The sequence below is a fragment of the Ranitomeya variabilis genome, chromosome 3 (genome assembly GCF_051348905.1).
Source record: "Ranitomeya variabilis isolate aRanVar5 chromosome 3, aRanVar5.hap1, whole genome shotgun sequence".
NCBI lineage: Eukaryota > Metazoa > Chordata > Amphibia > Anura > Dendrobatidae > Ranitomeya > Ranitomeya variabilis.
Window position 1 is genome coordinate 754,248,793 of NC_135234.1, and position 16,249 is coordinate 754,265,041.

General features: G+C 45.1%; 1 protein-coding gene across 11 annotated transcripts in view; it reads left to right on the forward strand.

The window, feature by feature from the left end:
- Positions 1-16,249, forward strand: part of DLG2 (discs large MAGUK scaffold protein 2) — a 1,278,757-nt gene that overhangs the window by 700,073 nt on the left and 562,435 nt on the right. For all 11 annotated transcript variants that reach the window (XM_077298627.1, XM_077298628.1, XM_077298639.1 and 8 more), the window contains one exon: positions 4,067-4,231. In XM_077298627.1, coding sequence (XP_077154742.1) covers positions 4,067-4,231 — 165 coding nt within the window. The remainder of the gene's footprint in view (positions 1-4,066; positions 4,232-16,249) is intronic.

A 16,249-nucleotide genomic window follows, 5' to 3' on the forward strand; every position in this document is an offset into this window, starting at 1 on the left:
TGATAACACCTCTATATACAGTAGATAACACAGGATCCACCATTCACAATAGGTGATGTCACAGCTCACCTCCTCCTGTACAATGACTGATAACACCTCTATATACAGTAGATAACACAGGATCCATCATTCACAATAGGTGATGTCACAGCTCACCTCCTCCTCCTGTACAATGACTGATAACTCCTCTATATACAGCAGATAACACAGGATCCACCATTCACAATAGGTGATGTCACAGCTCACCTCCTCCTCCTGTACAATGACTGATAACACCTCTATATACAGTAGATAACACAGGATCCACCATTCACAATAGGTGATGTCACAGCTCACCTCCTCCTCCTGTACAATGACTGATAACTCCTCTATATACAGCAGATAACACAGGATCCACCATTCACAATAGGTGATGTCACAGCTCACTTCCTCCTCCTGTACAATTACTGATAACACCTCTATATACAGTAGATAACACAGGATCCACCATTCACAATAGGTGATGTCACAGCTCACCTCCTCCTCCTGTACAATGACTGATAACACCTCTATATACAGTAGAGAACACAGGATCCACCATTCACAATAGGTGATGTCACAGCTCACCTCCTCCTGTACAATGACTGATAACTCCTCTATATACAGCAGATAACACAGGATCCACCATTCACAATAGGTGATGTCACAGCTCACACCCTCCTCCTGTACAATGACTGATAACACCTCTATATACAGTAGATAACACAGGATCCACCATTCACAATAGCTGATGACTTTTGTTTACAGCTCGTTGCCTTGGAGACCTACCACCCTGCTAGACAGCAGTATATGAATAGTGCTTACAATTTCTTTTCTATAGAGCTTGTACTTGCTGTTTTGACGCTGACCAGGATCACGTGAGCACAATGTTACCTCCTAATCTTGACCAGCTTCAGTGCAATGCTCAAAAGCTATACCGCAGTGGTGGTCGGTCTCCTAGGCAACAAGCTGCAAACAAAAGTGTTAATATCTCGAAAACAGCTGCAATTTTTAAGAAGTAAATTGCCAAATTGCTCAGTTTTACAATCTCTGTCCAACAATACCCATCCATGAAGATGGGAAATAATAACTCTTTAATTGTCCAGTACCCGGATAACATGGTCTTCGTGTTTTCTGTTCTAAACACATTTTTGGCATAAAAATTTCCCGTTACACTATATTTCTTGTTACATTAATTTTTTAGTTTATTATTTTGCTATTATTACATTACTTTTATCACTAAACTAAGTGTCACATTATTGTTTTTCGGAATTGTTAAAGTATAATCTGCCACCCAGACAGCGTTGGCCTTAGTGAAAAGGGCCCATTGCTGCTCCTGCCGAAGTGGGTTCTTCATGTGGCCTGTCGCCTAAGGCTTGCGTACGCTATGATTCTCAATACTAATTGTATACAAGTATTATTTGTACACTATATAGCACTTTTATTAGTTTACCTTATGTACGGAACTATTATTTGGTCACTATATGGCGGTATTATTAGAGTACTGTGTTTTTTTATATTGGCATTGTACGCCTCTGCTAATTAGGCACTGTACAGTATATTATATATGCATTGCGTGATTGGTGGCAGCTCCGTATACCCTCAATGCATGTCCGTGATTAGGGTATGAGGCTTACTACAATGAATGGCTATATAATTAGACTTATATTTTTTTCTACCCTGTATGACCTTATACCATAAGAAAGAATGCACAGGACACCGTCCAACAAAAGGCCGGCCCGAAACCCTGAACAACTAGTAATGTATTACTATCTTGAGTCCGTGACATCACAGGCGGGATAATGTATCACTATAGCATCAGCTGTCTGAGATTCTATGCATTTAGGGCGACATCTAGTGGAGAGATAGCGGCATAACAACTGTGAAAATTATGTTTAGGTGCAGCAAATATTTAAAGCTGCATTCGGCCATTATGTTCAATTTACTCGTAGATATATTTTCTAATGGATTGGCAATAAATGTTTAATAAATGATAATTGGGGATCCAACCAATAGGATCCCTACTGATCTGGAGAAGAGGAATCCCAAAGTCTTCTGTGTGAATGGAGCAGAGGCGTGCAAGTGTTATCAGCGCTCCATTCACTTCTCTGGGACTGATGGAGAATCCCAGAAAAAGTGAATTAATTGGTGGTTGAGTATGAGCACCAATGCTCCACTCATACAGAGTCATTTTGGACTCTCTCGCACTCTATGTGGGCCCCCAATTGATCGGAACTCAGTCCATCATACATTTATCACCCCTTTTTCATGATATTCTAATATTGTGAGATGCACCTGTGTATATGTATATATATGTATATAATGCTGCACTAGCACCGTACGCAGTGAAGAGGCAGTGACCCACAAAGTTCAAACACAAAAGTCTCTTTAATGTGTTACTTCACACATAAAGGTGCATTGCATTTTATAGTCATCAAAGTTCAATACACACAGTTGCATCTCGTCTCAGTGCCCTTTTCATAGCACTACACATCATATGGCTTTTAGATTGCAGTCCCTAAACACGCCGGACCTCTCCTTGTCTAGTATCCGTGGGGCGACCGCACGCCATATTACAGTCTCCAAACACAGCTTCACATGTTGCAGACACGACACACACCAGTCCTCCTCTGACTAGTTCCTGTGGGTGTCCTGCACCGCTGTATCACAGACTCTTTACTCACACAGCCGTACACAGCCCAGGATATCCTCCGGATAGCAGCCGGGCACCATATCCACCTGTTTGCAATCATTACACATGCCAGTCCTCTTTCAGGCACAGGACATCCACCTCCGGGCACAGGACTGTCCACATCCGACTCCTTCGGGCACAGGACATCCACCTCCAGGCACAGGACTGTCCACATCCGAGACCAGTACCATGGACGACTTGCATTACTGTGTACGCTGCGGGTGCCAGGCTATTCAGCTGCCATAGCTGCTGGCTCCACTGGCCCGTGCCTCCATGCACTCAGCCAGCACTCTGCAGGCCTCTGCTCTGCGCAACAGCACACACCAGACTGACACCGACAACACCTGACACTCCCACACCCCTTACTGCATGGTTTTTAGCAAACAAACCTGTTTCTTTCATCCACATGGAAAACCCGGATAGGAAATCTGTGACTCCCATGCACACCTATGGACTTCATCCGTCTCCATGCACAACCTGGGGAGAACACACAGCGCCCCCTACCTGTGACATGAGTCACTGCCTCACAATATACAGCTCTGGCAAAAATTAAGAGACCACTGCAAAATGTTCAGTTTGTATGATTTTTGTCTTTATAGGTACATTTTTGAGTAAAATGTAAATTGTATATATATATATATGTATATATATATATATATATATATATATATATATATATATATACGGTATACACTCACATGCTACATGTCTTAATTTTTTGGTCTTATGGGAGGCAAAAAAAAACATATATACTTTTACGTGGCGCTAACTGATACGTGTTAGCAGCTGGAAAAACGTAGTTGCATAGGTCGCCATCTAGTGGTAAGGTGAAGAACGTCACACACTACATATAAATACAAAATAGCAGTTTTTGCCGTAAATGTGAGCGCAGTGCTGTATATCACTTCACTATAATACATAATATTTTATGTAATGTATACCTATGAGGTGGCACAAAATTGTATGTATACACTAGAATTAATGGAAACCATGAGTAAATACTGGTTCAACCCTGGGGAATCAATATGAGGGTCAATATGAGGGTCAGGGATCTTCATTTTATTATTCATTTATAAGATCCTGTGTTGAAAAGACCCTAAGACTATCCAGAGCAGAACTTATAATAACTACAGATCCATCAACAACAGCTTGCTGATGGTTTCCTTGTAGCAAAAGTGGATATTTTGCTAAATATTGAAAATAAATAATCAATAAGAAGAACTAATGAACTAAATAAAGAGGGTAGTGGCTATTCCAGACCCTCGGTCATTAGTCGGATTGTACTATAATTTGGAAATAACTGATGACAGTCACAGTGGGTTTTGAGCTTATGCTCTTCTCTTTTTTATCTCCCAGAAATATCGTTATCAAGATGAGGACACCCCTCCGCATGACCATTCCTTGCCAAGACTAACCCATGACATGAAAGGTCCTGAGCTCGTCCACGTGTCCGAGAAGAACTTGTCCCAAATAGAAAATGTCCATGGCTATGTGATGCAATCACACATATCACCTCTAAAGGTTCGTCTCATGGATTAAAAATGAATGCCTACTTTTTTTTAAATCATTGTTATTATTTTTATTTTTTTTATAGACCACTAGGGGGAGCTCACTGCATACATTCATAATTCAGCATACTGTTCTCTCTTGTGCTCCCTCTAGTGGTGGCTGCAGGTAGGCAGAAATGCATTATTTCATTTTATGTCTGTGCAGAGGCTTTGGAGCTTTGTCTCAGAAAATTATACCTTGACCTGCTAAGAAGATATATTACAGTATTATATCACTAACACGTCTTTTTCGGCCTCCACCGATTCGTCAAAACAAATGTTGTATAGAGAATTAATTAATTCATTTTTACAAGTGTACTGCTTTGACATTTACCTTGTAACACCGGAGTTGTTCTTTGTTATTTTCTAGCACCGGCATTTCAGGTACTTAGAAAAAAAAAACTAGAAAAAAATGATGTCAAAGGGAAACCATCAGCAAGTTGATAATGTCATAGGAGTCTTTGTGATCTCCCTTTTTTGGTATATGGCCTTTTGCATGTTAGTAATCATCTGCTATGTATGTGTTAGGGGGTTCTGTGCTGGAACAGATGTCTAAGAAGGAAAGAGGAATGCGTGCTGGCCAGGCCCGGATTTAGGGGGGGGGCCCAAGGGGGCCCGGGCCCTGGGCCACCCACCAAGCAGAGGCCTCCCACCAATATAGGGATAAATATCTCAAAACATGTAAAACACACGTCTCTTTGCTGTGAACCGCTTCTAATGATAAGGAACATTTAACAAAAGAGAAACTATTGAAAGTGTAGGGACCTGGCTATGGTCGTACATCTCAGTGGCTGGCGCAGAGCGGCAGAATCATGGCACCTGACCTGCATCAGCATCCACTGACCTGGCTAGCCTAGCCTGACTTCCTTAGTACCCTCCCTGTACCTAATGCTTAGCTTATGGCATGCGGCAGCCTTCTCCAATCCCAACAGAAGCTTCTAGGCCCTACCTATTCAGCTATATGATCGCTCCCTCGGGTTAGGTCAGATGAGAGCTTGTTCAGCTACCTTCGAGGAAGGAGGTGGAGCCACGATGTCGGCGCGAGAAGAGGATTCTCCACTGCGGAGCGCGGCAGGACTCAGAGGTGTATCTAGCGTTTCTGGCACCCGGGGCAAGAATTCATTTTGGCACAGCCCCCCCTCCCAAGGACATATGCCCCCTGTCAGCCCCATCATTGTCCTCTCCTCCTCCACCATCCCCATCATTGCACTCTCCCCGTCAGCCCCATCATTGCCCTCTCCTCCCCCCACACACACACCATTCACTTCTCTGCACATTCCCCTGCAGCGCGATACACACACACCCCCAATACTGAGCCACACACACACACATACACACATTCACACACACACATATACACACACTCACATACACACACATACACACACACATACACACACTCACATACACACATATACACACACTCACATACACACACACATACACACACTCACATACACACATTCACACACACACATTCACACACATTCACACACACACACATTCACACACACATTCACACACACAGTCACACACATACACACTCACACACATTCACACACACACATTCACACACAGATACACACACACACACACTCACACACACACATTATCACACACACATTATCACACACACATTCTCACACACACATTCACACACACACATTCACACATTCACACACATTCATACACACATACACACTCACACACATACACACACACACACATTCTCACACACACATTCTCACACACACATTCACACACCTCTCACCTCTCCTCGCGCTCTGCCGCAGCATCTCATCGCCTTCCTCTGACACAGCCGGCCGCTAAATGATGACGTCATCCAGCGGCGCGTCTGTGTGAGAGGAAGCAAGAGGAAACAGGAAGACAGATCGCTGGGCAGCGGAGCTGCAGGGATTTCTCCCTGCCCACCGCAGCCACCCTGCAGGAGCCCCCCTCCACCTCTGCACACGTTGGGAGCCGGCGCTCTGAAGCTTCTCTGTGCCGGCTGTCAGCTTGACAGTCGGCACAGAGAACAGCTGACTCCCAGACCGGGGGCGGCAGAATGCAGCCGCCGGGGGAGACACTGCGGACCGCCGAATTAGGCGGCCCGACTGCGCCCCCCTGCCGGCTGCGCCCGGGGCAAGTGCCCCGACTGCCCCCCCCCCCCTAGATACGCCACTGGCAGTACTTCACTCTGGATCTTCAGTCACTGAAGATCCAGAGGTGAAGTGGTTCAATCTTCACAGTGTCGCAGTGGGTGAGTATGATCTGTGTCTGTGTGTGTCTATGTCTGTCTGTCTGTGTGTGTGTCTGTTTCTGTCTGTGTGTGTATCTTTCTTGCAGCTCCTGTCCTACACAGTACCATACTGTATATACAGGTCCACACTATATCCTGCATTACAGTGTGTCTGTGTATACTGTATGTATATAGTGTGGACCTGTTTACAGTATAGTGCTGTGTATACACTCTATACAGCCCCTCAGCCTCTATTCTATATACAGCCAGCACAGTAAGAGCCTCTGATATATACAGCCCAACAGCAGCTTCTAATATATACAGCCCAGCAGCAGCCCTATATATATAAATATATATATATATACAGCCCAGCAGAAGCCCCTCATATATATATACAGCCCAGCAGAAGCCCCTCATATATATATATATATATACAGCCCAGCAGAAGCCCCTCATACATATACAGCCCAGCAGAAGCCCCTCATATATATACAGCCCAGCAGAAGCCTCTCATACATATACAGCCCAGCAGAAGCCTCTCATACCTATACAGCCCAGCAGAAGCCCCTGATATATATATATATATATATATATATATATACAGCCCAGCAGAAGCCTCTCATACATATACAGCCCAGCAGAAGCCCCTCATATATATATATATATATATACAGCCGAGCAGAAGCCTCTCATACACATACAGCTCAGCAAAAGCCCCTCATATATATACAGCCCAGCAGAAGCCTCTCATACATATACAGCCCAGCAGAAGCCTCTCATACATATACAGCCAGCACAGCATTAGCCTCTGATATATACAGGTAAACAGCCTCTGATATATACAGCCCAGCAGAAGCCTCTCATACATATACAGCCCAGCAGAAGCCTCTGACATATAGAGCCCAGCAGAAGCCCCTCATATATATACAGCCCAGCAGAAGCCCCTCATATATATATACAGCCCAGCAGAAGCTTCTCATACATATACAGCCCAGGAGAAGCCTCTCATACATATACAGCCCGGCAGCAGCCTCTCATACATATATGTTGTGAAATTGGATTTTGGGCTCCCCCGGTGGCCACTGGTGGAATTGAACTGGTGTGCATCATCCTCTCTGTTCACCTGTTTCCATCAGGATGTGGGAGTCGCTATTTAACCTTGCTCCTCTGTCACTTCCATGCCGGTCAACATTGTAATCAGAAGCCTTTCTGTGCATGTTCCTGCTGCTAGACAACTCCCAGCTAAGTTGGACTTAGTCCTTGTTTGTTTTTGTATTTTGTTCCAGTTCACAGCTGTAGTTTCGTTTCTGTGTCTGGAAAGCTCTTGTGATCTGAAATTGCCACTCTGATGTTATGAGTTAATACTAGAGTCTTAAAGTAATTTCAGGATGGTATTTTGATAGGGTTTTCAGCTGACCATGAAAGTGCCCTTTCTGTCTTCCTGCTATCTAGTAAGCGGACCTCAATTTTGCTAAACCTATTTTCATACTACGTTTGTCATTTCATCTAAAATCACCGCCAATATTTGTGGGGGCCTCTGTCTGCCTTTCGGGGAAATTTCTCTAGAGGTGAGCCAGGACTATATTTTCCTCTGCCAGGATTAGTTAGTCCTCCGGCCGGCGCTGGGCGTCTAGGGATAAAACGCAGGCTACGCTACCCGGCTACTGTTAGTTGTGCGGCAGGTTTAGTTCATGGTCAGTTTAGTTTCCATCCTTCCAAGAGCTAGTTCGTATGTTTGCTGGGCTATGTTCTCTTGCCATTGAGAACCATAACAGTTTGACCGGCCTAAAAGGGTTAAATTAATTGACAGAGAAAGGAGAGAAAAGAGAAGTCTGCTGAAGATTTTTTTTTTTTTTTTTTTTCCTCAGTTCTGAGTGTGCTTGTAATTGAATCTCTTGCAAGTCTGCCTATATTGCAGCCTTTCTCTCTCTCTCTCCTTCTAATCCTGGAATGGCTCTGTGTTCACCTGTTTAAAATGGATATTCAGAGTTTAGCTGCAGGTTTGAATAATCTCACCACGAAAGTTCAAAATTTACAAGATTTTGTTGTTCATGTTCCTATATCCGAACCTAGAATTCCTTTGCCTGAATTTTTCTCGGGGAATAGATCTTGCTTTCAAAATTTCAAAAATAATTGCAAGTTGTTTTTGTCCCTGAAATCTTGCTCTGCTGGAGATCCTGCTCAGCAGGTCAGGATTGTGATTTCTTTGCTCCGGGGCGAACCTCAGGATTGGGCTTTTGCGTTGGCTCCAGGGGATCCTGCGTTGCTCAATGTGGATGCATTTTTTCTGGCCTTGGGGTTGCTTTATGAGGAACCTCAGTTAGAACTTCAGGCGGAAAAGGCCTTGATGTCCCTATCTCAGGGGCAAGACGAAGCTGAAATATACTGCCAGAAATTCCGTAAATGGGCTGTGCTTACTCAGTGGAATGAGTGCGCCCTGGCGGCGAATTTCAGAGAGGGTCTCTCTGATGCCATTAAGGATGTTATGGTGGGGTTCCCTGTGCCTGCGGGTCTGAATGAGTCCATGACAATGGCTATCCAGATCGATAGGCGTCTGCGGGAGCGCAAACCTGTGCACCATTTGGCGGTGTCTACTGAGAAGACGCCAGAGAATATGCAATGTGATAGAGTTCTGTCCAGAAGTGAACGGCAGAATTTTAGACGAAAAAATGGGTTGTGCTTCTATTGCGGTGATTCAACTCATGTTATATCAGCATGCTCTAAGCGTACTAAGAAGCTTGATAAGTCTGTTTCAATTGGCACTTTACAGTCTAAGTTTATTCTATCTGTGACCCTGATTTGTTCTTTATCATCTATTACCGCGGATGCCTATGTCGACTCTGGTGCCGCTTTGAGTCTTATGGATTGGTCCTTTGCCAAACGCTGTGGGTATGATTTGGAGCCTCTTGAAACTCCTATACCCCTGAAGGGGATTGACTCCACCCCATTGGCTAGCAATAAACCACAATACTGGACACAAGTAACTATGCGGATTAATCCGGATCACCAGGAGATTATTCGCTTTCTTGTGCTGTATAACCTACATGATGTGTTGGTGCTTGGATTGCCATGGCTGCAATCTCATAACCCAGTCCTTGACTGGAACGCTATGTCTGTGTTAAGCTGGGGATGTAAGGGGATGCATGGGGACATACCTGTGGTTTCCATTTTATCATCTATTCCCTCTGAGATTCCTGAATTCTTGACTGAATATCGTGACGTTTTTGAAGAACCTAAGCTTGGTTCATTACCTCCGCACCGGGAGTGCGATTGTGCCATAGATTTGATTCCGGGTAGTAAATACCCTAAGGGTCGTTTATTTAATCTGTCTGTGCCTGAACATGCTGCTATGCGAGAATATATAAAGGAGTCCTTGGAAAAGGGACATATTCGTCCTTCGTCATCTCCCTTAGGAGCCGGTTTTTTCTTTGTGGCTAAGAAAGATGGCTCTTTGAGGCCGTGCATTGATTATCGGCTTTTGAATAAAATCACGGTTAAATATCAATATCCGTTGCCACTGCTGACTGATTTGTTTGCTCGCATAAAGGGGGCCAAGTGGTTCTCTAAGATAGATCTTCGTGGGGCGTATAATTTGGTGCGAATTAAGCAGGGGGATGAGTGGAAAACCGCATTTAATACGCCCGAGGGCCACTTTGAGTATTTGGTGATGCCTTTTGGTCTTTCAAATGCCCCTTCAGTCTTTCAGTCCTTTATGCATGACATTTTCCGTGATTATTTGGATAAATTTATGATTGTGTATCTGGATGATATTTTGATTTTTTCGGATGACTGGGACTCTCATGTCCAGCAGGTCAGGAGGGTTTTTCAGGTTTTGCGGTCTAATTCCTTGTGTGTGAAGGGTTCTAAGTGCGTTTTTGGGGTTCAAAAGATTTCTTTTTTGGGATATATTTTTTCCCCCTCTTCCATCGAGATGGATCCTGTCAAGGTTCAGGCTATTTGTGATTGGACGCAACCCTCTTCTCTTAAGAGTCTTCAGAAATTTTTGGGCTTTGCTAACTTTTATCGTCGATTTATTGCTGTTTTTTCTGATGTTGTTAAACCATTGACTGATTTGACTAAGAAGGGTGCTGATGTTGCTGATTGGTCCCCTGCTGCTGTGGAGGCCTTTCGGGAGCTTAAGCGCCGCTTTTCTTCCGCCCCTGTGTTGCGTCAGCCTGATGTTGCTCTTCCTTTTCAGGTTGAGGTCGACGCTTCTGAAATCGGAGCTGGGGCGGTTTTGTCGCAGAGAAGTTCCGATTGCTCCGTGATGAGACCTTGTGCTTTTTTCTCGCGTAAATTTTCGCCCGCCGAGCGGAATTATGATGTTGGGAATCGGGAGCTTTTGGCCATGAAGTGGGCTTTTGAGGAGTGGCGTCATTGGCTTGAGGGGGCTAGACATCAGGTGGTGGTATTGACTGACCACAAAAATCTAATTTATCTTGAGTCCGCCAGACGCCTGAATCCTAGACAGGCGCGCTGGTCGTTGTTTTTCTCTCGGTTTAATTTTGTGGTGTCCTACCTGCCGGGTTCTAAGAATGTTAAGGCGGATGCCCTTTCTAGGAGTTTTGAGCCTGACTCCCCTGGTAATTCTGAACCTACAGGTATCCTTAAGGATGGAGTGATATTGTCTGCCGTTTCTCCAGACCTGCGGCGGGCCTTGCAGGAGTTTCAGGCGGATAGACCTGATCGTTGCCCACCTGGTAGACTGTTTGTTCCTGATGATTGGACCAGTAAAGTCATTTCTGAGGTTCATTCTTCTGCGTTGGCAGGTCATCCTGGAATCTTTGGTACCAGGGATTTGGTGGCAAGGTCCTTCTGGTGGCCTTCCCTGTCTCGAGATGTGCGAGGCTTCGTGCAGTCTTGTGACGTTTGTGCTCGGGCCAAGCCTTGTTGTTCTCGGGCTAGTGGATTGTTGTTGCCCTTGCCTATCCCGAAGAGGCCCTGGACGCACATCTCGATGGATTTTATTTCGGATCTTCCTGTTTCTCAGAAGATGTCTGTCATCTGGGTGGTGTGTGATCGTTTCTCTAAGATGGTCCATTTGGTTCCCCTGCCTAAGTTGCCTTCTTCTTCCGAGTTGGTTCCTCTGTTTTTTCAAAATGTGGTCCGTTTGCATGGTATTCCGGAGAATATCGTTTCTGACAGAGGTACCCAATTCGTGTCTAGATTTTGGCGAGCATTCTGTGCTAGGATGGGCATAGATTTGTCTTTCTCGTCTGCTTTCCATCCTCAGACTAATGGCCAGACCGAGCGGACGAATCAGACCTTGGAGACATATTTGAGGTGTTTTGTGTCTGCAGATCAGGATGATTGGGTTGCTTTTTTGCCTTTAGCGGAGTTTGCCCTCAATAATCGGGCCAGTTCTGCCACCTTGGTGTCTCCCTTTTTCTGTAATTCGGGGTTTCATCCTCGATTTTCTTCTGGTCAGGTGGAGTCTTCGGATTGTCCTGGAGTGGATGCTGTGGTGGAGAGGTTGCATCGGATTTGGGGGCAGGTAGTGGACAATTTGAAGTTGTCCCAGGAGAAGACTCAGCTTTTTGCCAACCGCCGGCGTCGGGTTGGTCCTCGGCTTTGTGTTGGGGACTTGGTGTGGTTGTCTTCTCGTTTTGTCCCTATGAGGGTTTCTTCTCCCAAGTTTAAGCCTCGGTTCATCGGCCCGTACAAGATATTGGAGATTCTTAACCCTGTGTCCTTCCGTTTGGACCTCCCTGCATCTTTTTCTATTCATAATGTTTTTCATCGGTCATTATTGCGCAGGTATGAGGTACCGGTTGTGCCTTCCGTTGAGCCTCCTGCTCCGGTGTTGGTTGAGGGCGAGTTGGAGTACGTTGTGGAAAAAATCTTGGACTCCCGTGTTTCCAGACGGAAACTCCAGTATCTGGTCAAATGGAAGGGATACGGTCAGGAGGATAATTCTTGGGTGACTGCCTCTGATGTTCATGCCTCCGATTTGGTCCGTGCCTTTCATAGGGCTCATCCTGATCGCCCTGGTGGTTCTGGTGAGGGTTCGGTGCCCCCTCCTTGAGGGGGGGGTACTGTTGTGAAATTGGATTTTGGGCTCCCCCGGTGGCCACTGGTGGAATTGAACTGGTGTGCATCATCCTCTCTGTTCACCTGTTTCCATCAGGATGTGGGAGTCGCTATTTAACCTTGCTCCTCTGTCACTTCCATGCCGGTCAACATTGTAATCAGAAGCCTTTCTGTGCATGTTCCTGCTGCTAGACAACTCCCAGCTAAGTTGGACTTAGTCCTTGTTTGTTTTTGTATTTTGTTCCAGTTCACAGCTGTAGTTTCGTTTCTGTGTCTGGAAAGCTCTTGTGATCTGAAATTGCCACTCTGATGTTATGAGTTAATACTAGAGTCTTAAAGTAATTTCAGGATGGTATTTTGATAGGGTTTTCAGCTGACCATGAAAGTGCCCTTTTTGTCTTCCTGCTATCTAGTAAGCGGACCTCAATTTTGCTAAACCTATTTTCATACTACGTTTGTCATTTCATCTAAAATCACCGCCAATATTTGTGGGGGCCTCTGTCTGCCTTTCGGGGAAATTTCTCTAGAAGTGAGCCAGGACTATATTTTCCTCTGCCAGGATTAGTTAGTCCTCCGGCCGGCGCTGGGCGTCTAGGGATAAAACGCAGGCTACGCTACCCGGCTACTGTTAGTTGTGCGGCAGGTTTAGTTCATGGTCAGTTTAGTTTCCATCCTTCCAAGAGCTAGTTCGTATGTTTGCTGGGCTATGTTCTCTTGCCATTGAGAACCATAACACATATACAGCCCAGCAGAAGCCTCTGACATATAGAGCTCAGCAGAAGCCTCTCATACATATACAGCCCAGCAGAAGCCTCTGACATATAGAATTCAGCAGAAGCCTCTCATACATATACAGCCCAGCAGAAGCCTCTCATACATATACAGCCCAGCAGAAGCCTCTCATATATATACAGTCCAACAGAAGCCTCTCATGCATATACAGCCCAGCAGAAGCCTCTCATACATATACAGCCCAGCAGAAGCCTCTCATACATATACAGCCCAGCAGAAGCCTCTCATATATATACAGTCCAGCAGAAGCCTCTCATACATATACAGCCCAGCAGAAGCCTCTGACATATAGAGCTCAGCAGAAGCCTCTCATACATATACAGCCCAGCAGAAGCCTCTCATACATATACAGCCCAGCAGAAGCCTCTCATATATATACAGTCCAGCAGAAGCCTCTCATACATATACAGCCCAGCAGAAGCCTCTCATACATATACAGCCCAGCAGAAGCCTCTCATACATATACAGCCCAGCAGAAGCCTCTGACATATACAGCCCAGCAGAAGCCTCTCATACATATACAGCCCAGCAGAAGCCGCTCATATATATACAGTCCAGCAGAAGCCTCTCATACATATACAGCCCAGCAGAAGCCTCTGACATATACAGCCCAGCAGAAGCCTCTCATACATATACAGCCCAGCAGAAGCCTCTGACATATAGAGCCCAGCAGCAGTCTTTGATATAGACAGCCCAAATTTCTACAATATACATACATACAGTATGTACATATTTTAATCTTAACGCCCTTTCAGGACTTCAAGGGTTGACAAGGTCAGATATACTCATATATATACAGCCCAGCAGAAGCCTCTCATACATATACAGCCCAGCAGAAGCCTCTCATACCTATACAGCCCAGCAGAAGCCCCTGATATATATATATATATATATATATATATATATATACAGCCCAGCAGAAGCCTCTCATACATATACAGCCCAGCAGAAGCCCCTCATATATATATATACAGCCGAGCAGAAGCCTCTCATACACATACAGCTCAGCAAAAGCCTCTCATACATATACAGCTCAGCAGAAGCCCCTCATATACATATACAGCCCAGCAGAAGCCTCTCATATATATACAGCCCAGCAGAAGCCCCCTCATATATATACAGCCCAGCAGAAGCCTCTCATACATATACAGCCCAGCAGAAGCCTCTCATACATATACAGCCAGCACAGCAATAGCCTCTGATATATACAGGTAAACAGCCTCTGATATATACAGCCCAGCAGAAGCCTCTCATACATATACAGCCCAGCAGAAGCCTCTGACATATAGAGCCCAGCAGAAGCCCCTCATATATATACAGCCCAGCAGAAGCCCCTCATATATATATACAGCCCAGCAGAAGCCTCTCATACATATACAGCCCAGCAGAAGCCTCTCATACATATACAGCCCAGGAGAAGCCTCTCATACATATACAGCCCGGCAGCAGCCTCTCATACATATACAGCCCAGCAGAAGCCTCTGACATATAGAGCTCAGCAGAAACCTCTCATACATATACAGCCCAGCAGAAGCCTCTCATACATATACAGCCCAGCAGAAGCCTCTCATATATATACAGTCCAGCAGAAGCCTCTCATGCATATACAGCCCAGCAGAAGCCTCTCATACATATACAGCCCAGCAGAAGCCTCTCATACATATAGAGCCCAGCAGAAGCCTCTCATATATATACAGTCCAGCAGAAGCCTCTCATACATATACAGCCCAGCAGAAGCCTCTGACATATAGAGCTTAGCAGAAGCCTCTCATACATATACAGCCCAGCAGAAGCCTCTCATACATATACAGCCCAGCAGAAGCCTCTCATATATATACAGTCCAGCAGAAGCCTCTCATACATATACAGCCCAGCAGAAGCCTCTCATACATATACAGCCCAGCAGAAGCCTCTCATACATATACAGCCCAGCAGAAGCCTCTCATACATATACAGCCCAGCAGAAGCCTCTGACATATAGAGCTCAGCAGAAGCCTCTCATACATATACAGCCCAGCAGAAGCCTCTCATACATATACAGCCCAGCAGAAGCCTCTGACATATACAGCCCAGCAGAAGCCTCTCATATATATACAGTCCAGCAGAAGCCTCTCATACATATACAGCCCAGCAGAAGCCTCTCATACATATACAGCCCAGCAGAAGCCTCTCATATATATACAGTCCAGCAGAAGCCTCTCATACATATACAGCCCAGCAGAAGCCTCTGACATATACAGCCCAGCAGAAGCCTCTCATACATATACAGCCCAGCAGAAGCCTCTGACATATAGAGCCCAGCAGCAGTCTTTGATATAGACAGCCCAAATTTCTACAATATACATACATACAGTATGTACATATTTTAATCTTAACGCCCTTTCAGGACTTCAAGGGTTGACAAGGTCAGATATACTGCGTGAATTGGACTTTAGTGACATCATTAGTGATTTTGCAGCACACAAATCAAGGAAAGTGCCCGGATTGTAAAAATGAATGATTTTACTTAAATTACTCTGCGTAAATGATTTCTGTAAATAAACTTGCGTTCGTTTCATTTTGTGTTTTTGCGGTACATAATGCAGCACCTTGAAAAATGGGCCTCCCTCCAAAATGGGCCCCAGGCCACCCACCTCTTAAATCCGGCCCTGGTGCTGGCAATGATTATTGGGGTAGTCAGGCAATGACATCATAGGTGCTCAGGATTTTGGGTGCCTACTGGGAAAAGGTGATGCCATGGATTGTGGGTGCTGTTATCGCTTCCTTGTTCTCCAGAGTAAAAGTAAGTTAGTGTAAGAAGTTGGAGACTGATTAAATAAAGTTTGACTACAGGATCAGACTACATGGGGTTTGTTTGTAGTCTGTTACCATGGGAACTGTGTAAACAAATATGAATGGAAATTATTTTAACCCTTTCCTGCCCCGTGACTA